The 27,575-nt window shown below is 36.8% G+C and overlaps 1 protein-coding gene across 4 annotated transcripts in view; it reads right to left on the minus strand.

Moving 5' to 3' along the window:
* The window catches only part of CDKAL1 (CDKAL1 threonylcarbamoyladenosine tRNA methylthiotransferase), a 375,055-nt gene that overhangs the window by 202,586 nt on the left and 144,894 nt on the right, over positions 1–27,575 (minus strand). For all 4 annotated transcript variants that reach the window (XM_014877962.2, XM_088168720.1, XM_088168732.1 and 1 more), the window contains one exon: positions 3,849–3,952. In XM_014877962.2, coding sequence (XP_014733448.1) covers positions 3,849–3,952 — 104 coding nt within the window. The remainder of the gene's footprint in view (positions 1–3,848; positions 3,953–27,575) is intronic.

Genomic DNA, 27,575 nt, shown 5'->3' on the forward strand with positions numbered 1-27,575 from the left:
ATTAGGGATAATTGCTAAAGACAGCTAATGAAACTTAAGACTCAGAATCTTAGTTTTGGTACTCCCCTTCTTTGTAATGTTACACGTTGTCCAAGATATCCTAACAGAAATACTATTCAGAACTCAACACCATGCATGCCAGTCAACCACCATGCTAATAATGGAATAAAAATAAGTGATATTTTGCCACTACAATTATCCATTCAGAAGCAATCATTCCACACAGTTGAGGAACAGTGTTTCTTGACAAGATTGACTTTGATCTGAGCACCCTGACTACTACCATAAAGTAAACTAATGTAGTAGTTAATCATACAGTGTATATTTTAACAACACTATACTCCCTGCCATCTGCAACAGATATGCAATGCTTAAGAAGCATAGTTTTACAGTGGTACATAGAGAAGATTTTCATTCTAAACTAGAATGAAATAACAGCTAATTCCATTAAAAATATTTATATTTTTAACTTAGTTTGCTGAATGAGCCAAAATTTCTTTGGCTCATTCAGCAAACTACAATATAAAGTATTGTCTTTGCCTAGAAAGCCTCTCACAATATGTAGGGTTTCTATAATAATGAAGGTCCCACTTTAGAGGAAAAAAAATCAATTTCAAGTCCTGCAATTTAGCCAAAGCCATCCCAGGACACCACTCCACACAACATTCAAAGCTGAGGCTTGTTTAACTTTTGTGTCTCCTTGGAACACTGTTCACCAATGGCAGCTCCCCCAGCCTTCCACTTTATATACGAAGCAAAACCACGTTGTTATACATAAAGTTGCTTTGCACAGGAAAGAAAGAGCCCTCTCATAACGGTAAATGTAAGCCCCTAAAATTCTGCACTGAACATGACACAGCACATTTTGAAAAAAACTTACTAATAAATTGATGACACAAAGAAAGCACTGTACAATCTGCTGTAGAAAAGCTCTGCATAAACAACCTTACAGTAGACATTTGTTCTCTACTCAAAGACCACTTTACTGTATTTCACAATACTTTTTCTAGCTTTCTTACAGAAGTCTGCTATATATTCTGATTTGACATGGCTGCCCATGAAATAAAATAAACAACTACTTACTAACAATTGAAGTTCATAGAAAAAATATTAAAGTTACAAAATTTAAAAACTCAACAAATCACTTTCAACTTGAGATACATTATTTTGTTAATGAAATTTTGTGAAATATTCAAGTTCATGTGACTTGTAACTTCAAAACTATTATGGAGGTCAGAGAGGAAACATAAACCATGCAAAAGTATGCAAAACCCCCTCAATTTCAGTACACCTTAACACTTAGTCCAAGGCATTATGAAAGTATGCAGCATGAACTAGAAATCTACAACAGGTTTTGTGCACATTACATTGAATTCAAGATAATAAAATAATATACAAAAAGAAAACAGTTTATTTCAGAGGTTAGAAAAGTACAAGAAACAGGCTAGTATTTGTTCAATCATGGTGATTTCAGCCATCTCTTTTTAACCAGTTTTCGAACTGGAAAAGCTTTTCATGGCACATCTGTACCTCTGTTTTTAACTAGAACTTCAGCAATACGTCTTTTGTGAAAACAGAAGTGATTGTTGGAGAGATTGTGGCCCAGTAACTCAGCAAGAAATTGAATAATGACTTTAAATTGCTAAAGTCTTTCACTGGATTGATGAGGATTCTGCAGCCCACAGCTGCAGCAAGCAGGCAGTAATAAATTCTCCACTTTTGCACTGCAAACTAAGGATCTGATTATTTCATCCATTTCTAAGTATGTGAAAGCTGGAGGCAAAGCCATTTTACAACTGAATAAATACTTACTTCTTTCCTTATGGCCTCTAACAGAGGTAGCAGTGTAAGGCCATACAAGAATAGAACTCCCTGGAGATGCCTGCTGTGAGAAACGTCATAGCATTTCTTCAAGACATTTCAAAACAATAGCTTAAGGGCAACATTTTCCATTAGAAATCAAATTATTTGGAAAGAGTCAATATTTATAATAAAGGCCACAGTACAACACGTGAATTGAATTACTGATTTTACAATCCAAATGTACAGTACTTAAGTTCAAAATACTTTGCAAAATTTCACATTCATTGTCTGCAAAGACAAACAAAACTCGAGTTTTCTTTCTTGTTATGCCAACTAAATACATCTTCATGCTAATAAAATGTGGAATTTATGGTATATAAGTACAATTATAACAGGTTTTTTTTTTCCTTTTCACACATACTATAAATCTAAACAAAATTTAGATAGTTAACTTAAACAAGGTCATAATCCTGGACTTATTACCCATCCCATCTTTGTCATACTTCCTTGAAGAATAGTCCAAAGTTTCTTTAGAACAGCTGCATTGTGCTGAGTTACACTTCTTATGCTACTTATAAATGGCAGCTTCTCTCCTGCTCAGTAACTACTTGCCAGTTTCAAAATCATCTGTCTTATATTACTGAAAACTCCAAGCTTTCAGAAAAATGTTTCCTGAGCTGCTTCCCCACCAAAATAACAAGTGTATTTATGCATCCTCTATTTCAGTGACTGATTATTTCATAATATGTACACAGGTTTTAGAAACTTATCCTACTAAAACAAGAAATCTGACACAACAGGATTCCTGTCAGACAATCCAGTTCACAGCAACAAGAGCATTAATTCTACAAATCTAAGCAATAGGAAAAAATTAGTGGCAATCACAGATGACCCTAACAGAAGAAAAGAGAGGTGCTTGGCTTTTAACAAAAGTGAAAGAAAAGGGCCTGTGCAACCTTAAGGAAGAACTTTCTGTGTGCATAATGTAGAACTTAGAATTTGTGAACATGGGCTTTGATTAGGTAAAAAGGTCTTCCTTGTATACTACTGATAGGAATAGACAAAAGTTTATCACTGGCCTAAATAAGGTTCATTACGGATCCCTAAATAAGGATAGATTCAAAAGCACTTTTAATCACTGGAGACTTCTTTCTAGAACATTTGCAACTCTCAGAGCCATAAGTGAAGCCCAAGGGATGTACTGTCTGTGCATCCACATGACATGAAATGTTGCGTTTATTGCTTTTGATTCAAAGTATTTCATACAAAGATGGAAGGAGCTGCTACAGCAGAATTACCTGAGTATTTTTAATGTACATTTTAATCCTTCACAAACAGAACAAACACCATCTGTGCCTTCCCAATGAATACTGGCATAATTTGGAAATCTGTGTTTTTGAAACACAGGTAAAATTTAGATATAAAGAACAAATACTAAGATACAATAAAGCTATCATAACTACAAAATTACAAGAGCTTTAAGCAGATACTGGCCCCAGATAGCGTACTGCAGGAAAAACTTAGTATTTGATTGAAGCCATGTGACATTGCAAATATCCTACTGAACTTAAAAGCTGATAAGCTTTGTATGAGTCTCAGAAACACTCCAGAATGTCTCCACTAAATGAATTACCAGCAAAAGCAATGTATCCCTAAATAGGATTTAAGACTCCTTTGGAGGCTCATTAAATTTTTATAGCTGTATGAAAAAAGTTTCCATCACCCTCTTTGAGAAATTAGAGATAAAGAAAAATGACCACATTTTACCGTTTCCACATCACATCCAAAATATCCACGCACAGAACTTCAACTGAACAATACAAAACCAAAATAAAATACTCCTTAAAAGACTGCATTTTGCAAATAGTGGTGTACACCATAACAAAAGCATTGCTTTCTAGCACAAAGGCACCACAAGACACAGCTATGACCAATAATCATAACAGAGTCGTATTGTACACCAGTCATTACATGTGAAGGTAAGCCCTGGATAAGAAGGATATGCTTCACTGGCTGCCTTTTATTGTAGGGATAAAACTCCTTACCTTGAAAAGACTGCTTGGCTCTCTCCACCAGTTCTTCAATAGGATAACTTGCTAGATCTCCTCTGGCATGCTTAGTTTTACAGTAGGTACATGCATTGAGACACCTGTTCAGAAAATGAAAATACTCAGTTTCTAGCCAGGAAAGGCCTTCTATGCACAGCTATATTTATTAAGTACATCTGGAAAAATGAGTTTTTATATCTATGACCAGAAAACAGTAGTATTCGGTTTTAAAATCAATGGAATAGTTTGAAAAATGTTTTGCTTTTCTAACTTCTTAAAGTATCTTTCACATCTATATGGAAGTGTGAAAAACAATCAGTGGGAACCACATACAAAACCCAAGAGTGGGGAATTAAATATTTTGAGAAAGGTATAATAGGGTTAATAACTGTTCATTACTAAAGATCAATCTCCAAGTTTCCGATTCCTCTATTACATAAAAAATCCTGAACAAGATCCTGAACCTGAACAAGGAAAGAAGTCCTGAACGGCTGAAAATAGATTTTTAAAAGTGTGTATATTTGAAAAGACATTTCAATTAGTTTTTTTAACTTTCCTTTGGCTTGTATAAATAGAACAAATAACATAATGAAGACAGAATCACCAACTACAAAGAGAGCCTGGCACAAAAGACTGGGGAACTAATGAAAACTCCTACAAGAAAATGAAGGAGTAATGCAATTGCTTTTAATTTACCTGACGATATACTAAAGGCAGACTTATTCAGAGTACAAGGCTGGAAAGACCGAAACAAAACAAAACAAAAACTACCTCTCATTGTAAGCCTGTTGTGCTTTTTTTCCCCCTCTTCCCTTTTTAGAGCTGACATTGCTCTAGCTTTTTATAGGTTAAAGCATTTAAACCTAAGCCCTAAAAACCTCACAGACCCCAAAAAACCCATTATAAATATTTATATTGTTCATGCTTACTAGAAGACCATAAATTCTGTCCATTTTCACAATACAAAGGCCACAGGTTCATAAAATCATACAGTCTTTAGTGCTGGAAGAGACCTCCAAGATCATCAACTCCAACATTTGGGCAATCACCACCGCATCAAATAAATCACTGTGCTACACATGCCATATCCATTTCTTGAACACTTCCAAGAGTGGTGACTCTGCCACTTCCCAGGGCAGCCTGTTTCAATGCCTGGCCACCCTTTCAGTGACAAAGTTCTTCCTGATGTCCATCTTAAACCTCCCCTGGCACAGCTTGAGGCCATTTCCTCTTGCCCTGTCACTGGTTGCCCAGCAGGAGACCCCCACCTCACTACAGTCTCCTTTCAGGCACCTGTAGAGGTTGATAAGGTCACCCCTGATCCTCCTTCTCCAGGTTAAACACCACCAGCAGCCTCTGACACTCCTCATTGGACTTGTGCTCCAGAACCTTCCCCTTCTCTGGACCTGCTCCAGCCCCTCAGTGTCTTCCTTGTGGTGAGGAACCCAGACCTGAACACAGCACTCAAGGTGTGGCCTCACCAGTGTTGAATACAGGGGGACAATCACTCTCTTGATCCTGCTGGGCACACCATTGCTGATCCAGGCCAGGATGTCATTGGCCTTCTTGGCCACCTGGGCACTGCTGGCTCTTGTTCAGCCACTATGAAACAGCATCCCCAGGTGCTTTCCCAAAGGACAGTGTTCTGTCTACTCTTTCCCAGCCTGTACCACTGCAAGCCGTTGTGGCCATCCAAGTGCAGTACCCAGCATTTGGCCTTTTTGAAATTCATATGGTTGACCTTGACATCAAACCAGCCTGTTCAGCTCCCTCTGCAGACCCTTCCTACCCTCCTGCAGATTTACACCCCAGCCCGACTTCAGGTGTCATCTGCAGACTCACTGGGGATGCACTTGATCCCCTCATCCAGACCATCAATAAAGATATTAGACAGGACAAGAAAACATCTGGGTGCCAGAAAGTTGGAACGAATACCATAGATCTTTCAAAACAATACTGGACAGGCAAAGTAAGCACAGGGTGGGTTCTGATCAAGTCACCAGCTACAAGACCGTGTTTACTACTTGTCTTGTATTATGATGTCTGGCATCTCCATGACTAGGTGATTACTGCTTTGCAAACTCCAAAGGTTTTTCTTCACTAAGACCCCCCAAACATGTTAGTTCTGCTTCACTTGCATAAGCAAGGCTGCAGGAAGTGCAGAACACTGCCCAGAATATTTGTCCTGCCACTGCACATCCCCTCATCCTCGAGACCTTCAATCAACAGAATCTTAAGTTCTGGAGAGAACATTTAGGTAGTTTGTGATTCGCTCTGCTAGACTGGATATGTATATTATTTGTTGTGTCTGTGAGATCAAAACATCAGATTCTAGCATTCACCTCAGATCAGAAAACTGAAATATACATACTGCTTAACAGCAGCAATCAGACTGTTCTATTAACTAAAAATGTATATGAAAAAGGTTGCCAGTAAAATATCCAACTGGCTATTAAAAATAGAAAAAAAAAAAATCCCTAAATCTGAATCTTTACAACCTGTTCCAAATAAGTGATTCATTGCCACCCAAACAAAACTAATTCATCAGCTGTATCTCACTTTTATTCTGCAAATCAAAAGCCTTTCATTGCACAGGATGTGAAGCATATGTAAAAGGTAGCACCTGAAATCAAGAAAGTGTAAGCAGATAATTGGTTTATACTTTGTCTGTATAACCTACTTAACAAATGAAAATATTTTTCTTCTAGGTCACTGTCATCTAAAGTTTGCCATGAATGGTTTTCCCCCAAAGCCCATGGGTCCTTCTTTCTCTCCATGCTCCCCTTACACGTAACATATCTCCCTCCTTTTTTTTATTTTCTTTTCTTTTTTGTTAGTTTGTTTTTAAAGTACAACTCTCCATTCAACCCAACATGTCATTGCTAAGCATGTTCCCATCCTGACATACCACTGTCACACTCCTCTCCCTCCACAACATAAATTCAGCTAAACCAGCCTTTTTCCACACAGCTACACAGAGAAAAAGCATTGTGGATCAGTCAAAGAAACATAAAATCAGTTTCAGAACTAACATCTGCCCTTTTGGAACCAAAACACAAAAGGTGTGATATTATGTACTAACCTTTGTACTATACTAACCTTTGTTTTCTCCAAGAAAATAAAAATTACCAGCTATTTTCTCAAACTTCTCAGGTAAATAAGAGATTTTACTACAACAATCCTGTCCCTTGAACAGCAGGTTACTTTAACACTGGCTTTTTCACTCACAGAAGGGAATTCTGTCAGCCATCAGTAACAAATGGATGCATCAAGATTTTCTTCTCTTGGGAGAAAGTAAATTTATTGGACTTAAATTTAAGCTTGGGGGGGTGAAAAAAAAATCCACACAAGAAAAACCAACTACAACTGTTAAAATTGCCTTAAATTTGCAAATTCTGCCTTAAGAGTTCCAACAAACACTTCATCACAAATTTTTTGTTCCCTTCAACTGTAAACTTGAATGAAAACAATACCTTTTGTAGACCTTCACGTGCATCAATTCATCCTATGATTGATAAAAACTCTAATATTACTAAGTTTAAAAAACTTCTAAACTTACTCCTGTGTAATAGATCTAAATAGATCTAAGAATCTAAACTGGCATTAATGTACAGTAAAAAGAATACATAGAATTTTTCTGTTCCCTTATCATGTATAGTGCATCTATAAAATAGACCATGTTACCTCTTTCTCTCTTCTTATAATTTATGCATAAGTCATATACATTCCTTACTATGTATTTTGCCCTGTATTTGGGGAGCCATATTTGAAAAGCTTTGCAACAAAAATAGTAAACACTAGGAGAGTTAAGCACTGTACAACAGTGTCTAGTACTGAAATTATCAATCTCCAAACCCCGAGCATAATTTTCACATCTTTAATCAATGCTCTTGTCCTACAAGATTGCACTACCTGAAAAAATGCAGTAATAGCAGCTCTCTATGGTACTTAAGTAAACTCTGTCAAAAAGAGAGCAGGGAAATGTGGAGAAAGAAGCACGAACAGAAAGAGGAAGACATTTTCCAAATATTCACAGTATTATGTGGTATTGTTTCTAAGACATTTATTACTCTGATCTTTAAGTACAACTTCAGGGGGGTTTGTTGATTTATTTTGGGGTAGGAGCTGAAAGTTGGAACTTGGAGGCAGACTTTTTTCGAGTTTTGTTGTGGTAATTAACTTAATCCCACTATAAAAATGAAGTATTGGACACGTACAAATAATTTAGTTTTTCACTTTTTTGGTACTTAAAGAGATTATATAACAAAACCAGAAAGAGACAGACTTAGATGTAATATTAAAAAGGAACAGTTTTAGAAAGAAAACTGAAGGAACCAAAACTTCTATATCTTGTTTGCACTATATTTGTTAATAACAACTTAGCAAAGGAAATAATCTTCTGGGCTGACCAACAAAAGAATGCAGATTTAAACTACTTGTAAAAATGCTGAACAAACCACTTTTCACAGATATAAGAATTACCAATTCTTGAAAATATAAATTTAAACCAAACCATAAGGATAATCAAGGATCTGTAGTGGTTTCTTCCCTAGTAAGCCAGCCACCTCTCCAAGTTTCCAGCATAACAAATTACTCATATGTCCATGCTGTTCCATATGCAGACCACAGACAATCAAGTGGAAAAAGGCTTTTGGGAACTCTGAGAATCTGAGTGCTGCCTCTTACTAAGTGGCATCCACCACCAAGTGGATCACCTAAAACCAACATTTCCTTAAAAAATAGCCTTTACCACAGCTGTAGCTCAAATACATAGGACTAAACAGCCAAGGAGCCAGCAGTTGCAAAAGACTATTTGCTTTGTGTGAAACTGGGAGCCTTCTTCAAGCATTTATAGCTGGCTTGTAAATGTTACTTTTTATTAATGCAGGTCTGAGATTTTTTTTTTGCACAAAGAAATCACAGACATTTGTAGAAAAGAATAATTAATAATGATTGTGTTTGCAATTGCCAATATGTTTTGGCTAAATTTTATAGTGATTCCAGAACAAAAAACACTGAGTCCTGGTTTTCCAACATACTAAACTGATTAAGGTACTTTGAATTATTAACCTTTCACTTTGAGTTATTAACCTTTAATCAGCAATGTGCCCAATACACAGAACTATTCACAGCAAAAAAAATATTATCCAGACAAATTACTACCATGTGGCTAATTAAAAAACTTTTCAAACACATTACCAAACTGAGCATCATCAACATTTTGGTAAAGTGCCTAAAATTTTCTTGTAGCCATAGGTAACAGTGGTCTTCACAATGTTGTGCATTATACTAACCAGACTCTTCATTTTCAAAACAGCAATATTCCTCACAAAACACACAGTTAACATGAAAGGCTCCCCCTTACAGATGGAACTAATTATGAGTAAGAATGCTTATGACACAGCAGACAAATAAAGACTTTCCTTCAGTGGGACTAACCAGTGGATTTCAGCAGCAGACGAGCATGAGAGTGCAGACATGAGGAACAAAATCCTGGCTCCTCTTAATGGGACTTGCGCCACTCAGTTTAGTCAAGACAAGATTCCTCCCTCAGATATGAAAAGTATAAAGTACCTTTCATTCAAGGATCAGAAAACAGCTCAATTACAGCGTGTGATGAGCCATTAGTGCGTGTGTCACCCAGATTGAATGTGACTGAACAAGACCCTACATCTGTGAGCAAGATGGGAGAGCTGAATGCTGCAATGGTGTCATATGATAGAAGATCTCTACTACTCTGAAGGTGGCTAGTCTTGGGGAAGTGTTCCCTCAACATCTGGAATAATCCAGTAAACTCCTGCTTTCTCCCAAGGTGGTCTACCAAACTGGAAATTTGCATAAAATCATAAATCACAATTCAGACTAAACAATAATATTTGCCCTTATGAGATCTGACTAGCTATACATATTCAAGATTTTATGAAGTTGGCCCTATTAAAAACAAAACAAAAAAATTCTGTCAGTATTGCAGTGCCACTGACACCCTTGGCACATTACATCAGTACAAACATGGAAAGATTGCTCACCACTGCCTCCCACACCATTTTTCTGCACCTACCACCAGACTTCCTCAGGTGGTCTCAATAGCTCCAGGCCAAGAATATTTTGTATTAAAACTATGGTTTTCCTGAAACATCAATTGCTTGCTTCAAAATACAGGTTAGAGAAGAGATTTATGTTTTTGTAAGATACTTTTACAGTTTCTATCAAATGTAATTTTGACAAAAATGCTCTGTAGCGTGAATACAGAGAAAACTCCCTTTGCAGGCTTGACTGAGCAAAAGAAATACCCAAAATACCTACTCGCAGCAGGTGGAAAGATGGATACTAGTCACAAGTTATTCACCAAAAGCTTGCAGAATTCTACAAACGTTTTTCTGCTTAGAACACCAAGTTTTGAAAACCTAACAACACTTACACTATACTTATAGTTAAATATCATACTATATTTATAGAATTATATGCCAGTAATACTTCTTAGCATTCTACTTCTATGAAGTCTACTTTTTACTTCCAAAAAATGTAAATTCCCTCAAGTATAACTATAAGGGATCAGGGGAAAAACAAGTAGTTCACAAGAAAATTTAAAAGAAAAAAAAAGAAAAAAAAAAAGAAAGAAAACAAAAAACAAACATGTCTCATATGCCTGACTTGTTTTCAGGAAACTGTTCTTTTGCTTGAAGTTCGCACATTTTACAATAAAGCTCTTCAACCCACAGTGACAGGGAATATAATTTCCTGACAAATATTTGGGGCATGGGAAGTTGTTTTCACTTTAAAAATATTCAGGATTTAAAATAGTTCTGAAGCAGTGGCAAGCAATTTCTCATAAAGGCTAATTAGTCTAAGCAACAAGCATCATTATTACAGAAATACTGTTTCTGGTACTCCAGCTTGTTCAAACTGAGCTTGGACACCAGCCACAGGTACACACACACACTTGAGGTTACAACATTTTCAATGTGATAAGAACAGGACTTGTCTGAACTTATCTTTGTAGCCAAGTATTTTAGAGATATGCTGTGATAAAAGTTCTCTGAAAATGTAATGCCAGCCTAAAAAGTCTCTCAGAAGAGTTTTAGCAGAAAATAGTATGACCCTTCAAGCAATACTATACAACACATGGGACTGCATACATTTTTCTCAGAGTAGGATACCATCATGAGATACTGTTTTTAAATTCTGCTACTCATGCCGTGCTCAGCAAAATGGCAATAAGTGCTTTAAATTTTGTTCTTTTAAAGATCTTTGAAACCAGTGTTTTATTTGGTAATGTCTCACTAGTTACTAATCAAAAGGAATTTGGAGAGAAGGCAGCTCCATTGGTTTGATAAGCCATAATATGATTTAATTTTGTACTTTAAATATTTGCATTTTCTGAAACTGAATTCCTACAGTCAAGTGCAGGCGATTCAGAGGTCACAGCTGTGTAGTTATATCATCTACATTCACCTTGCTCACTTCAAGACCAATCATTTAACATCAAGTGCATCAATGGCACTTTTCAGTGTTTATCTAAAGAACTACTTGATTAATTACTCTGGCCACACAGTTTTGCAACTGAATTACTGTATTAAGGCATTCTAAATTATATTCTTAATATTACAAGATAAAACATCCCATTGCTGAGATGGAAATGTCTGTGTTCCCCATCCTGACCCAAAACAGTTCAGCGCTTGATGCTTACTGGAAACTGCAATGTTTTTTTCCTCTAAAATTCAAACTAAAGCCCTATGATTCACAGAGACAGAACTTATTTTAGAGGTATTTGCAAAAAGCTGCGTGGCTATGTAGAGCTCAGCTTTGGGGGCAGACCAAGACAGGCATTAATATCAAGAAAGCGACTCAGCAGAAACAGCACAGGTAAATAAATGAGGTCCTGCAGCTGCATGGAGCAGAAAATGCCATGGCATTGTAACTACAAGTCATCAATTCTTTCAGCACTTCATAAACAGCAACAATATTTAGAAGATGATGACTCCAGGTCTCAGTCAAACAGTAGTAATGATGGGGGTAGAAATGAAGAGCTATGGCAGAAAAATCTCAGATAAAAAAGATACTTTCTTAGAAATCTGCTCACAGCTAATCCCAGAGACGCAGTGGCAGAACAACCCAACATCACTTTATCACCATGCATAAGAAAGTGTTACTCTCAGATCCCTCCTAATGAACAGCAGTGGCTGGAAAACGACCTCTGAGGACAGGATTCTTGGAGACTTGCTTTAATTTATAAAGTTGCAGAGGGCTGTGACTTGACAACTGCCTTAGTATTTAAAGCAACAAATAGTATTCTATAGGGGGCAGATGACTTAGCAAAAAGAATGTGCTGCAAAACATAACTCAGTAATGAGCAACTTCAAAAGCTTTTAAAAATCGAGATTTCAAAGTTTTTAATGAAATACTATTTAAATTAAAATTGTGATTTTAAGGGAACGGATGTATATAATGAGCATATTGAAAGTTCTGTTTCAGGAACGAAGCATTTCAGCAGATCTCCATGACTGAAAAAAGGCTAAAGGGAGTAAAGTGTCCTCCTATAACCAATCCACTTCATCTGCCATGCGTCTTCACAACATTAGCAGCTCCTGAATCACCCCCACAGAAAACACGGTTGAAAAGCAGACCACTGCCTGTGATAAGAGCTATTGTTTTTACTTCCTGAATGGCTTTTGGGACAGACCCTTTTAGTGTGGTGAAATCTCACAGGAAACATTAGGCTGCAGTTAATTCTGTAACATACAGCAGGTACCACACAGATTCTTGGGATAAAAGGTATTGTTTTTGTACTGTTCAAAACATCCTGGGGGGAAGAAAAAAAGTTACATTTCAGCAGCACTAAAACTACCAGGCTTAATTTAGACTTTATCTGATATTGCCATCATACCAATTTCCAAAAGACCATTTATAAAATGTCTGTGGGAAAGTGGATCTGAATTGTCTGGGTAAAATAATGGAAATAACTGCATAGCAGAAACAAACTCACCACTTATAATATAGTGATGCCTATATAACTTAAGTCAAAGTTACAAGGTGCTTATATAGCTTGAGTTATAAGATATCAATATAACCTAAATAATGATTTTTATATATCTATGTAAAGTGGTATCAATACAACCTGAATCACAGCCTTCTATATCTATAACCTGATATAAATAATTTCTATACAATGTAATAGCTAGTATATGGTTAACTAATTGCTTAATGCTAAATAGACTCAAAAAAAGAAAAAAACTCACTAGGTTTTAGAGATAGATGATATAGTACTAATGAGAAATTAGCAAATGTTAAGCCAATTAGCCACAAAATAAAAAATTTATACGAGTTAAGACCAGACAGACCAAACAAAACCATAACAGCACATGCTCCAAAGTTGAAAAGTTCAGAAGACGACCTTGGAAGCCTTCATCAAAGACCCCCAATGAGCCCCAAATTGGGGAAATGCAAGCACAGTGCAAAAGAACTATCTAATAACCATGTGCTCATGCTATGTAAATTAGCTCTGGAGTGTATGTGATGATGTTGTAGTGACACAGTGATACTAAGCAATACTTACTGTATAAATACACCACAGCTATTGACAAGGGTGGGTGAGTTAGGTGGAGATATCCCCCTCACCACCAGAGCTGCAATAAAGAAATACCTGCTCTAGAGATATTGGTCTGTGGGGATTTATTTCCAGCCCATCTTTTGGGCATCACTAGAAAGAATCCCTTCCCAATGACTGCATCCACACAAAGCTTTCTGTCCCAAAACGTCCTGCTGGTTGTGGTAGCAGTAGGACTGTTAGAAACTCCAATGCAGACAAGGATCTAAGCAATTCATACTATGCTGTTGCTCCTAAATGTCATTTCTATCTTGCAATAAAATTGTTAGTCTTGCTGGGAAATAAAGGCGTCTGGGCAGCAGTAGATACATACATGCTTCAAACACATACTCTTCTCTATGCATTACTTTGTAAATGTAAAATGATAGAAGACCACACATTTAAATACTAATTGCCCAACGCTAAATCTCAGATTTCTCAAGCAATTTAATGGACTGATTTAAACAGTTTTTCTTATAAGATGCATGGACTTAGTTCTTTTAAAAACAGCAATTTAAACCAGGGCCTTTATGTTTGCCTTTAAGAGTCTCCAAAGGGATTTCAGAAGCAAATGAATCCCCTTTTTACACAGTTACAGAGCTGAATCAGTCAGGCCATGGACATAACTTTCTTACTGAAAATTTATGAATTATTATATTTTCATTATTTTGTAATGTTATTGTTTGAATGTATTTGACTATATTTTGCAGAATTTAAAACTAGTTACAGTGCAGAAAATCAGGAAACTATAATTTTTCATTCCTAATGATCATCAACTTCTCCATCTGCTTTACTTCTTTAAAATTCTCCTGCTCTAATGATTCCTCAGATTTTTTATTCTACTTAATGGCTTTTTTTCCCTGCAGTTTTCTTAACTTGCTCCTCTTGTCTTGCATTTGGTGACCTGTATGCTTGTAACTCTCCTGCAATGTCCTCATGTCCCAGTGAGTGGAATGGTATGATATTCTTCCAAGCTAGCTGGCCAGTGTTTGTATGCTTTGATTTCCTCTTTAACTACTCAAGTCTGTGGTGAGCCTGAAACTTTTCCAGTTCAACTACTGCCAGCTCTGACAGAAACCGTAATTTCTTTTTTTTTTTTTTTTTTTTTTGGTAAAGCACTAAGATGGACAACTAGCTTTAGACTTAAGATTCTTGTTGTTTTTTTTTTTTTTTTTTGCCTTGTCACGTCCATCGCAACTCAGTTACGGTCAGTCATTTAAAAGAAAATCAGAAAGACTATTACTAAAGCACTTAACAGATAAATCAGAGCATTAAAAACAGGCCACAGAACCTCTTGGGGATTTAGGATCTAAACAGCCTTCTAGACATTACAGGCTGGAAAATACACAAGAGGCAGCTCTAGTCATCCAAAGCAAGACTTAACAATAAAAAGGAATGGACAGACAAAACACAAAGTAGCTCAGCAATTCAGTTGTTTATAGGCCTTAGACAATACTCAAATGGAAGCTTTTTTTCATATTTCCACATCTCTATCTGGCTACAGCATTATCTTTGCAATGGCTGACTTGAACTACTTTTCCAGCTTCAATGAAGTTCTTTAAAAGACCCAGATTTTCAGGTGATGAGGGATTTTGCTGGATGTGCCTATGGGCTGTAGAACAGACCCAATAAGCCGATGTAGCAAGGAAGACAAACCAGTTACTTCCTTGCAGGAATGCTTTCACAAATATGGTTGATGACATCATATGACAAGATGTTTATGTGCTTTTATAGACATGAGTTAAACAGATACTTTCCTTGAGAGGTTGAGTTGTCTGAAGAAAGAGATGAACTGACCCTGCCTTCTACAAAGAGATGACTGACCCTGTGGGATGGGGAAGACTGGGAATGTCTTATGTCTTGATTTTTTTTTATTAGTTTTGACTCGTAAGACTCCTCTAGAATCTCTAAAGTCAACCTTCTGTGATATGGATTGAACAAGTGCTCAACAGAGCGGGCTGAAAATGGGCTGGACTGCTGGGATGTGGTGAGCAGTGCAAAGTCTAACTGGAGGTTGGCGAGTATTGGCGTTCTTCAGGGACTGACTGATGCTGGGGACACTCCAATCTTCCAGCTTTTTTAGCAATATAGGTGAAGGGATGTAATATATCTGCAGCAAATCTAAAAGTCAAGGTGAGGGGATTACTTCACATGCTGGAAGGTGGGTTTGCTATACAGAGGGACATCAATATCCTGGAGAAAGGGGCTAATGGGAACCTTGTGAAGACAATTGGCTTGTTTCTTGTTGGGATGAGGAGCTCTTACTGCTGTCTACAAACAGATGATGGGAGCATACAATGAAGGCACAGCCAGGCTGTTGTTGCAGGTTTGAAGTCTCAGGATTAGAAGCAATGGACACAAGTTGTAAAACAGGAAAATAGCATTAGACCAAAGGAAGTATTTTACCATGGCAGTCATCAGGTACTGCAACAAGCTGCACCACATCAGATCTCATCTCTTTGAGACCCTGGAATCTAACAAGAACACTATTCCTTCCTAGAGACCAGGGACTTTCACTGCTCCAGGTTTATGTTTGTGTCCACATGTATGAGTGAGAGCAGATGTGTGCCTATAATTTAGTTCCCTGAATGGAGGAGTAAATTTGTGCTTCTCCATATTCCTTTGAAATGTTCAAGTCAACCCAAAATGTAAACAAGTCTTACCAAAAACAAAACAAAAAGTTAAATTATCAGTTTTGTCGTAAGTTACATATGGCCATATTTTAACTTCTGAATTCACTCAACTTGAATTCATACTAAAATCCTAAACTCTCTTCTGCAAACACACCTTCACCACATGTAAAAGAAAAGGGGGGGGGGGGGGGGGGAGGGGGTTTAGGAGGGAGGAATGGACCTGAATGTATTGTATAAAAAACAAAGTAAAGTCCCGCAATGAGCAGATGTGCAGTAAGCTGTTGTGTGTGCTCATGTGTAAGACAGCTTATTCAAACTATAGAATCAAACTTCCCAGTATCACAAGACTTGATGGAGATAGGTGTCTCTGCTTTGCTTCACAGAGGAGCATTCATCCCTTTGGAAAATAAAGCCATTCAGCTCCCCTAGACTAAAATTTAAAAAATCACTGTAGTTACTAAGTATTTATGGTATTATTCTCATAATTTCTTTAAAACGGAACTTTACTTTTCCCCAGATATTGTTTCATAAGAAAATAATTGAGCATACAATATTCAACATTCATAAAATATTCCACATATATATAAGACATATCATAAATCCTAAACTCCTAAAGAAACAAGAGTAGGACAGCAAAGACCAGTTTAAAGTGGAAATAGGTAGAGCAATGTTATCTTTGAGATCTAACTAACAGTAAGTGCCATTTTAAAAAATATACATAAATCAAACTGAAAGAAAGTAGGTTTTAGATTAGATATAAGGATGAAATTCTTATACTATGAGGGTGGTGATGCACTGGAACAGGCTCCCAGGGAAGTCCTGGATGCCCTACATGCCGGAGTGTTCAAGGCCAGGTTGGTTGAGCCTTTGAGCAACCTGGACTAGTGGAAGGTGCCCCTGCCCATGGCAGGGGGGTTGGATCAAGGTGATCCTTAAGGTCCCTTCTAACCCAACCCATTCTATGATTGTAACTCTCTATTTTGTTTAACTGACTTTTGTTTTATTAAAGAGGTATGGCTTCATTATATTCATTATATTTCATTATATTTGACTTCAACACTACACTCAAGGAAACAACACTCAAAAATACATAAGCTGCTGGAATGAACCAGCAATACAGGAAAAGGGCCTAGTTTAAGGATGAAAATTCCATTATAGTCTCTGCAGTAAGTTCAGCAGCTGTCTGAACCACAAAGAATGACTGTGTTACATATTAGCTACTTAAAAAGTATCTGCAGCAGCCTGACTTATAGCACAGATGCAGAGGGGGTATACTGAGTGTGTGAGTAAAACATTCACAGGATAAAGGAATCTGTAACAGACAAACTTGTACAAGCTTCTTTGGTGCTTTCATATATATGTATGTCTAAATTTGGAGTACATTCCCCATTCCCACAAAAATTTGCTGGATTAGGATTTTAACATGTCTAGGAAACACTTCTGAGACCAGCTGCAGATACAGCAGGACACCCTGCAAACCTACAAACTGCAGACACAAGCCAACAAGCACAACATTATTGTACTCCTTCTGTTCATGCAAAATGGCCAAGCCTAGAGAACAAATCACTTCTAACCCTTTAGCTGGAATCAAAGCTTATTTACATGCTTACAGTGTGCTTGGTGAACACACAAGCTGAGCCTTCCTAAAGAGGTTGGTACTTACATGAATAGTTTAACCTCTACGAGTATTTTATCTCTATTGTACAAAACTGTTCTTTACACTATTCCTAAATGGTAAATTAAAAATACTATCTCAAACATTATTATATTTTATTTTACTGAAGAATTATAACAACTAAAGCAAAAGTTCCAATATGTATTTGACTAGTTATAAATCACTACTCTATTTACCCATACTTACAATTTTTAAAAGTGACTGATAGTTTTGGAGAGGAAAAATAAATTTTAGAAAGTCAGCTAAAAACCATAACTTGCAGAAATAAACGAGTCTGCACCAATAATAAAGGGAGTTCTTCTTTAAGCTCTGTAACAAATGATCTAAACCAAACTGTTAGAACAGAGGAATGTGAATGACTAAACAAACCCTTCAGTAAACATTCCCCAGCTGCAGTTTTCAGCCTAATACCAAGTTAAAATGTGGAGACTCCATCTACCTTCTGCAAAGCAATTAAACTCTAGAAGCAAAGCAACATTATATGACATACATGACTCACAAACCATAGTCACTGCAAACAAAAGTCACTAGACATTTATCTCTTAAAAACAAAAAAGACACCAGGACTGGCACCAGTCTGCAATGCAAGAAAGAGCATGTGATACTTAGACACTTGTGTATTAGTTTAAAAATAAGCTAGATAAGCATGTGATGAGTGACAATTTTGTACTTGACCTTTGCTTTAATAGCTCCTTCTCAAAAAGTCCACACAGACATCAACAAAACTCCTAAAAAAAACACCTAAAACCTTACATCTTATCCAGTGTGTTGAAAATAAACCCTAAAACCAAAATTCTACATAGAAAAATAAAAAAACATGTTTTCAAGGACACATTCAGAAAAAAATATTTTTTCTTTAAAAAGCATTGAGGTCTTCTTGTAAATCAAGCTGATGAAATTCAACATGTTAAGTTACAGAGACAGAAGCTTGGGGTGTATATTTCCAGTGGGAATATTTCTCTCTGCCTAGCAGGCAAGGAATTTGGAAATAAGAGTTCCTTTTTCCTGAGGGTGACCAGGCCTACAGGATTGCACAGGAAATTCTTTCAAGTCAGGAAATGAGGATGCTTTCTGCATGGGACAAGAAACCCTTACTTTAGGGTATTACTTCCTAAAGTGTGAAACCACAATGTTTAGCTCTAGAGTAAGGGTCTCCACCAGCATTACTAAGTTCATTATTATCCATAGTATTTATAGCTAAATCCTCATGAGTTTTTCTGTTGCTGTTTATATTTATTTTAAATATCCCAGAATCACAGAATGAAGGGACCTCTGGAGATCCATCTACTGCAAGCCCTCACTGCTCAAAGCAGCAGCAACCAGAGCAGGTCTAGATGGCTTTTGATTATCCCTAAGGATGGACACTCCACAACCTCTGGGCAACCTCTGCCAGAGCTCAATCACCTCCACTGTAAAAGAAGTTTTCTTACATTTAAATTAAAAAAAATAAAATTTTCTATATTTCAATTTGTGTCCCCAACCTCTTGTTCTGTCCCTGGAGAGTACTAAGAACAGCCTGGTCCTGTCCTCATTAGACACACACATGCACACACTGAAAAAGCTCCACAGCTTCACAGCCCCTCCACTGGACTTACTCCAGTCTCTCTTTCTCTCTCTGACATCAGAGAGCTCTGGCCTTGACCCAGTACTCAGGTGTGTCCCACCAGGGCCAGGCAGAGCAGAAGGATCATCTCTCTCCACCCTCTGGAGACTTTGCTCAGTGCAGCCTGGGAAGGAGGATGTTGGGCACCTTTGCTGGCTCATGTTTATCAAGCACTTTTTTTTGTGAAAAGAAGCCTTAAAAACGTGTTTTTCCCCTTTTAAACTGAATGTAAGGAGATGTATGGCACAGAGTTTCATATTTTAGGCCTAACCTTGCCATTAGTTTTGTGTTTTACCTAAATATATATGATGGTGTCAGTGGTGATATTAAGTTTCAGAAGCAAAGCCATTAACCACATTCCTAGTAGCACAACACAGTCTTTTAGGCTTCTTTCTTCACTTTTATTTAGTGTATTCAAGATACAGAGTAAAAGACTCAAGAGTCCCCAACAACTCCTAATGTAAACTAAGAATCTCCCTAAAAATGGGCAATCAACAGTAATTCTGAAAAGAGGAATTAATCATTACAATTAATCATCAAAAGAGGTAAAAAATTAAAAAACTGAATTTTAATTTACCACCATCCCTCCAAGAGCAACTGTTCTTCATCCTGAAGTCAAAACCAAATATGGCAACATCAGAGAAAGTTTCACACTGCTTCAAAAAAGTCAGACAACTAAACTCCATTTGTAAGGATAAAGCCTGTTTTAAGTAACACTGACACAATCCCACCAACAGGTACTCTGGTTTCTTGACTCCTTGGGAATGATATTGCAAACAGGAAAGCACCAGCTTTCAGACTTGCAGTTGTGTCTGCAAGAAAGGGCATTAACGAGAATCACACACGATGTTCCACTTCCATCAGTGCCAGGACTATTTCTTTGGATTCACATTCTTGCTATACAGGACAAGATGAGCCCATGAAGATGTAAATAAGCCAAAGGAAAAAGAACAGATTAAACAGAGGTCTAAAGACCTGTCTCCTTCACATGATGATATACATGACTCAATGCTACACTGCTAACTATAACTGTCAAATTTAGGCTCATTCCATATAGACCTTTCATGTCTGGAAAGATGGTTTATGCAAACACAAGTCAGAAGCTCCATCAAACACCTGACATGCTGATGTAAACTTTTACTTTGGGGAGCTTCAGCTACCAATACACTTCACAGGGATAGAGAGAAACATCTGATCCTAATTTTCTAGACACAGTAGTTGGTGAGCACTTGACTGAAGCCTTCTGTACATCTTGCTACACATCAGAGCAGAAGGGAATACAGAACACTTGTACGAGCCTCACTCCTCAGCAGAACAAGCGTGCTGAAAGAAGTTATACAACTACCTTTTGTTATAGTCTAAATATGGATCTTATTTTACCACCTCTTTTTCTTCCTCTCAATCGAGTCTGGTCTTAAGAAAAACAAGGATGACAACTTGAGCAAGGGAATTAATGGGTGATCCCTGTCAAGAGAGAAGGAGCATGTGAAAGATCTTCTCTAGTCAGGGAATTATCCAGTTCAGTTAATCCCAAACACAACTATTAATAGTTGGGGTGGAACCAACTCCAGGCACTTCTCAAATCTTCACTTCTGCACTTGTATTTCTCTACTTGAAAAAAAAGCCAAACATCTTCTAGGTACAAATCCAAAACAGACATGGTTTGCCACACCTTCCCATAATAGGTATCCCAGTTGACAGAGAAAGAAATTACCTCTTGTGTGCCTTGACTTTGCAAGTCCCCTTATTTAGAGCAGTAGTGCTGCACAGAGCTCTGCAGCAAAAGAGTCCAGAAACACCTCAGCATTTTTTGTGATCTGCTGAGGACCCTCAGTTTCTAAAGCAGAAACTTGCCCAGAAGTACATGATCCTGAAGGGACCTCAAACTCAGGAATTCAACCTAATTTGTACTGTTGATGGTTAGTGAAAAAACACGTGAGATTTACTAGACCAAATTCATTTTGTACAGTGGAAGAAAACCTAAAACAATTAGTCAAAAGAAAATTTAAAGCAAGTATTTTAACAGGTTTTTGTTAAGACTCCTTGTTGGAAAAAATTTTTGTGTATCCACAAAAATGTACCATTTATTGCCTAAATTGCACAACTGAGGATAGGGAACCCTTCAAGTGTCTCTTTTAAACTTACTTGTTCTTGATGGAAACACTAACTCTTCTAACATGCATCTTGTAGTAAAAGCGAAAGGAGAAGGAACACAGAAATCTGCTCTAAGCATCTTATATTTTTTTAGTATGTGAAGCACAAATAAAACTGTTACTCAATTCAGTGTAACTTGTTTTTGCAATCAGCAATTTGATCTTTTTCAAGAATGACAGTCAAGAATAATAATACAAAAAATAAGCAAATTTTGAGACTCTTGAATAACATCAACACATAAAGAAATAACAGAGATAATGTAAATTATTTTAAAAATAAGGGTCTTGCAATCTAACAGGTTCAAAATTCTTATATGAACTTTAGCACAAATATCAGAATTAATGAGTGTTATAATGTTTTTTTTCTTTCCCATATAAATAGGCTATATAAAGACACTCTCTCACACAAACATTTAAAATAATATTAATAATTTTGGAACATGTTACACTGGATTTTATGCCACCTATTATCTTCCAAGAACAATCTTAATATTCAACTTTTCAGTTATTATTTGCTAGGATTTTTTTAAAAGTACCTTTTCTTCAGTGATTTTGCTCTTATGTTCCATACTGATGGTCACAGTTTAAATGTCCTATTCCTCTCTGTTTTTCAAATCTTACAAATTAATGTATGTCAATGAGATTATCATAAACACATGCTTTTATGTACTTGACAGGTAATGCAAAATATTTTTTTATTTTTAAGTTCATATATCTTTTTCATGGGAAACTCCTTTTCCATTAAAATTCTCACTGGGTCAAGTCTAAGAACAAATTCAGGCACAAGAAATTTCCCAAATTTTATTCTTATTTTTACACCTCCCCTAACATATTTCCCTCTCAAGTCTCCAAAAAAGAATTCCACCTTGACCTGAAAGGGTACAAGAGACACTTCAGTCAGACCCTTTGACAAGACATTTTCATTTTTGGTGGCATTTAAGATGTCATACTGATGCCAGCAAAATAAGTTGGTTTTATTATTAGCAACTAAAAGTTACCTGATTCTGCTGATGAGCAGCAAAGGCATGAGCACTTAGCTTTAAACACTTAGGTTGCATAACACTTTAAAAAATAGGCCACTAAACCACACAGAACTATGAGTACATAAAAGCCCAGGCGTTTCTCATACCAGCATTCAACAACACAGTATTTTTGAAGAACAATGGATCCTCTAGTGCTTGTCTTGTTTTTCTAGTTTGGGGTTTTTTTCATGTGAAAAGTTGGGACGAAAGACTACGCAATATCAATTGTAAGTTTGACATAGGAACATATTTCTCAGTCTTTACTGTAATGTGAGAAATGAATAAAGTGGTTCTTAGTATTTGGTCCAGATTTCCCTTAGGAAATACATATATGGGCATTAAGAGAAGGGATGCAGACGAATGCTCTGCTCAACAGGGAGGAATTTATTTCCAACCTCAGAGTACATACTGATGTCAGAATTAGGGATGTATGAAATTGCAAACAACTTTATCTCTTCTCAGACAGACTACAAAATGCAGTTTGTTGTGTGATCCAAAACCACTTCTGCAAGTAAGCATCTGCCAAAGAGGCAGGCAGGAAGTCGCTTTACAATACTCTGTGCTAACCTGAAATCGGGTTCCAGGATGTTAAAGCTGTCTCATCTTCTGAATCAGCCTTCTAAATAATCAGGAATGTGGCACTGAAAGGATTGAGTGGAAAGTCCAGGAAACTGCGTATCATAGTTACACAAAGCAAACCAAGCTTGGTTCCCTCCCCACTCTTAGCCTTTCCTCCACTTGGTTCAAGTTGAAAACTGGGGATTGTGTTAAATTCTGGTGATCTTCCTCTTGGGTTAAGAGAGTCACAGAACTGCGCAGTGTGGGAAGCCACCTAGTGACGGAGGAGCACAAATATGCCTGGAGCTGCCCAAAGTTTTAACGAGATGACGCAGTTGGAGCATGTGATTACCGCTGTTTTTCTCGCTGACTTACAAGTTGGGTGGTATACTAGAGTTCAGAGAATTGCATAGTGATTTCTGGCAAGTTTTATGAGTCTTACTAAGTCTTGCAAATGAACTGTGAAATAGCAAATTTTCTCAAGATGAGATGTACAACAAAGAAAGGAATTATATCAAAATGTATAAGGAGAAGGTCTGATGCAAATTTTAAACTCATGGTGGCACTATGCAGAAAAAGTTCAAATTTCTGAGGCTGGAAGGAAATAACCTAAGGGAGACAAATGTGCAAAAATGGAAACAATCAAAACAAACTATTTTCTTCTAACTTGATGCAGAAGTAATTCAGCTGACTTGAAAGAGGAAGTTTTCATTGCTGAGAAAAAATAGCTGTAGAATTTACATGTACTTAACCAGCATTTTTCAAAAACTGAGAGCTCGCAAAGTAGCATGAACACAAAACACTGAACAGAAAGATTTCCAGGCCAGTAGTCCTCAGTGTGTACAAACAATGTCATAATGATTTTTGCCTATGGCAAAGAACTTTACCAACATGTACCTTCTGACTCCACTGAAAAACCTCACTGCATGAGAACTGCATATGACACAATTATGAGATGAACCAAGTAGACAATGTTGTTTTAGATGTCAGTTCACTTTGACATCATCAAATAGCACCACTGAAGCAACAGGCACAAAATCCATCATCATAACAACAGGTAAATTAAAAATATGTGTTCCATTACATTCTAATACAGGCAGTATTAAAATATACAATGGAATTGCCAGTGTATGTCATTCTGAAGAGCAGAATAAAGCCAAAGAAATAACTATGTAGAGGAATAATTCTTAGGTGTCATATGTCAGCAAACTTAATGAGGGACTCACCAAACATTTCTTGGAAAGGACAAGATGCATGCTGTTCATTGAACACATGCTTCTCCCAAAGTCATTCTAACAGCATTAAACAACAGCAATGAAAAATACAACCTGAGAAAGAAGTACGAGTTTTCAAGCTATACCAGAAATCATGTCATGATTGCAGGTATTTGATGTACTAATGAGAAAAGTCCTCTTTTTTTTTCCTGTCTCAAAATTACTCTTGGCAGAGGATCATGCTCTAATCCATACACGGAAAGTAAAGAAGCCCAATTCAGCATTACTTTATCACTGAAAAAGACAGCATGACATCAGAGAAATTCTGATCCTATAGCTAAGGGGTTTCACAAGTTCTGTACTTGAAATCCCAGGGACAGAACTGAAATTCAAAGATATGAGTTCAAGCAGTGAAGACTCTAAAAATGAGAAAGAAGTAGCATTGTAAGATAGTAATGCTGGCAGAAATCACGAAGGTATGTACGAAGCTGAAAAGCAGTCTTAAAAGCATAAGAGAAAAAATTGTTTCTTACAGGCAAATACTTAGTGAAAAGTTTCTATCCTTATTACATTTTTAATACAGGTATGCAGCAAAGTTTTTGTGTATAAACATCTTCCTTTTTGTGAGGGATCATCTTGAATTCAAGACATCTTCCTTTCAAGGTTAGCACAGTAGCAGACATTTATTCTAGAGGGATCTGCAAAACATCTACATCAAATTCACTATTCATCAAAGCAATTTTGTATAATACAGATCAACACAAATGGCAGAAATAACTGTGGGCAACAGGAGGAGAAATTGAAAATATCAACAGCTTCCACCTTCCCAGCAGCAAAAGGGAATTTATCATACTAAACTCCAGATAGTCCCACAAAGATGACATCATACTTTTGTGGTATGAGGAGGACCACAACTGCCTCCACCGAGAGAGAGAGAAAAAGGTACCTCCTCCTCCTCCTGGCCTCAGCTGTTGATTTCCACAAGCAATTAACCCCTGCAAGTTGCATCAGCAGAAGGAGGTTTTGGTGCTGAAGGAGGTACAAATCCAAAACACAAAATGAGAAGACACAAACCAGGACTCAGGAGGTCCTTTCCTGGCCCAATCCACTTCCTTTCTTTCCTGCTTTCTTCAGTGACCTGTATGCATAAGCTGCTGAAGGAAACTACCTTGTAAAACACACCACTTTTCTGCATGAGGAAGCACAGGTGGGCAGGGACACTCTCAGCAATGGGGATACAGAAACAAGACAAATGCACAGAATAGAAATGACTACAAGTGCAACAGCTGGTAAGATTAAAATGTGAGCCCCACTGATATATCACCTCTTTATTATAAACAATACAAATTTCACAAGGTTTCAGTGAAATTGCTATCATGAAGCACCTAGAGATTTTGTAGCACTTTTTAAAACAGACTATTACATATAATTTTATATTCCTTCTACAAATTGTAATAATTGCAAGAATTAGTAATAACCGAAAAAGAGAGAAATCTTTCAGAGAGTGTCATCAATATGCTATTTAAATATCTAATTAAGAAATAATGACCTTAGATTTGAGTTACAGTAAGTTGCAGTGGAAAGAGACCTTAGGCAAAAAAGTAGATTGTTGAGACTTTCTGTTGTAAACAACTGGTTTTCCTTTTCCCTCAGTTCCAGCAATGTGGTTTCTGCAAGTTTTGGACTACTAGCTTTTCAGATTTTATTATTAAAATGCCTCGATACACACCACCGTGTCATCCATCATTTTCATTATGTAAATTGTTCTGCCAAAACAGAACAGATTAGTATCTGTTACATGCACATTTGAAATACATGCTTGGTAGATAGCATTGCTAAAATCTAAATATATGAACATGCAAATACTGATTAAAATATAAACAAAAAAGGCTGATGCAGAGGTTTCCTTCCAAAAACACATACACTGCCCTTCTAGACTTTCTACTTTCCCTGTTTCTGAGGGTAAGTGACATGATAGGCTCTAGCATGTCATCAACGTTTGAGCTAAACAGTTATGAAAAGTGACTATTTAAATATTATAAGGTAAGGTAGGGCCAAAATAATTATATATAGCTTCATATTTCCCGGAGAGTTCACTCTAAGCATTTACCTTGAACTACACTAGAAGTAAATACAATATGAGTGCCTGTAATATGTAATTATATCCTAACTGTATTACTGTAATCCACAGAAATACTATTTTGCCTCTCCAAGCACAATAACGAATGCAAATCAAAACATGTTTTCATCTTGTATTCCAAAAATCAAAATCTTCTTTTGACTTCAGCGTCACTTACATGAGTACCTTGAAAAGTAAAACATTAAAATATGGAAAATGTGTATGTTATTAATAAACAAAGTAAATCAGGTAAACTGAAGATGTGGAATTCATCCTTGTAGGTACTCAAAGATTTTTGCAAAACATGAGCAGATTTGTAATTCAGACTCACCATTCAAAATGGGGACAGCAATATTTTAGAGGGCAATTTAAAAACATTGTGTCATAGCTGGACAGACAAAAATATACAAGCAGTTGCCAAAAAAACAAGTCTATCACTGTGAAACAGTAGGTGATCCAATTTTTCACATACTAGAAAGATTTTCATTTTCCATCTCTCTATATATTTTTATCTAGAGATAACTTTGTACTAAGGAATAGATTTCAGTTCACAAGAGTAAACACAGAAAGCAGAAGAAACAGTTGTTCTGCTGAACTGATGAGATTATTACTGAAATATCCACGAATTTCAGCACAGAAAGGCACTGGCTTCATATGCTCTCACATAAGCCACAACATCCTTATCTGAGAAATCAAAGATATTTTTGTATGGCTTCAAGATGGTTACTCCAGAAAATTCATCTCTGTTACAAAGAAATCAGAGGTGATGTGAACACACAAAACATTTTCAAAGGTGGACCCACAGGTGTATGTGGTATTTACTGAATGCCACAAAGAGGTAGAAATCTAGCTCAGACAGTTCAACTAGCCAAAAATCTGGACAGGCAGCACAGGTCAAGAGCTGTGCAAGAGCTCAGGGATTTAACAGCCACAGTTAAGACCTCTTTTTGTTTAACAAACAGCAATTTGTTACTGTACTTACTAAAAAAAAAATCTAGTAGATGCTAGTAGATCTCTGTGCTAATTTGCTAAATATTAATTTTAAATTAGCTCTTTAGACTAGCTAGACCATATTCAGGTATAATTATATGCATATTTCCCTGACAAAAACCCACAGTAGCATCCTGAAGTCCTCCCAAGGACTTCAGTATCTCTCAGTGGACT

This window comes from Sturnus vulgaris, chromosome 1, assembly GCF_052056855.1.
Source record: "Sturnus vulgaris isolate bStuVul1 chromosome 1, bStuVul1.hap1, whole genome shotgun sequence".
In the NCBI taxonomy this organism is placed as follows: domain Eukaryota; kingdom Metazoa; phylum Chordata; class Aves; order Passeriformes; family Sturnidae; genus Sturnus; species Sturnus vulgaris.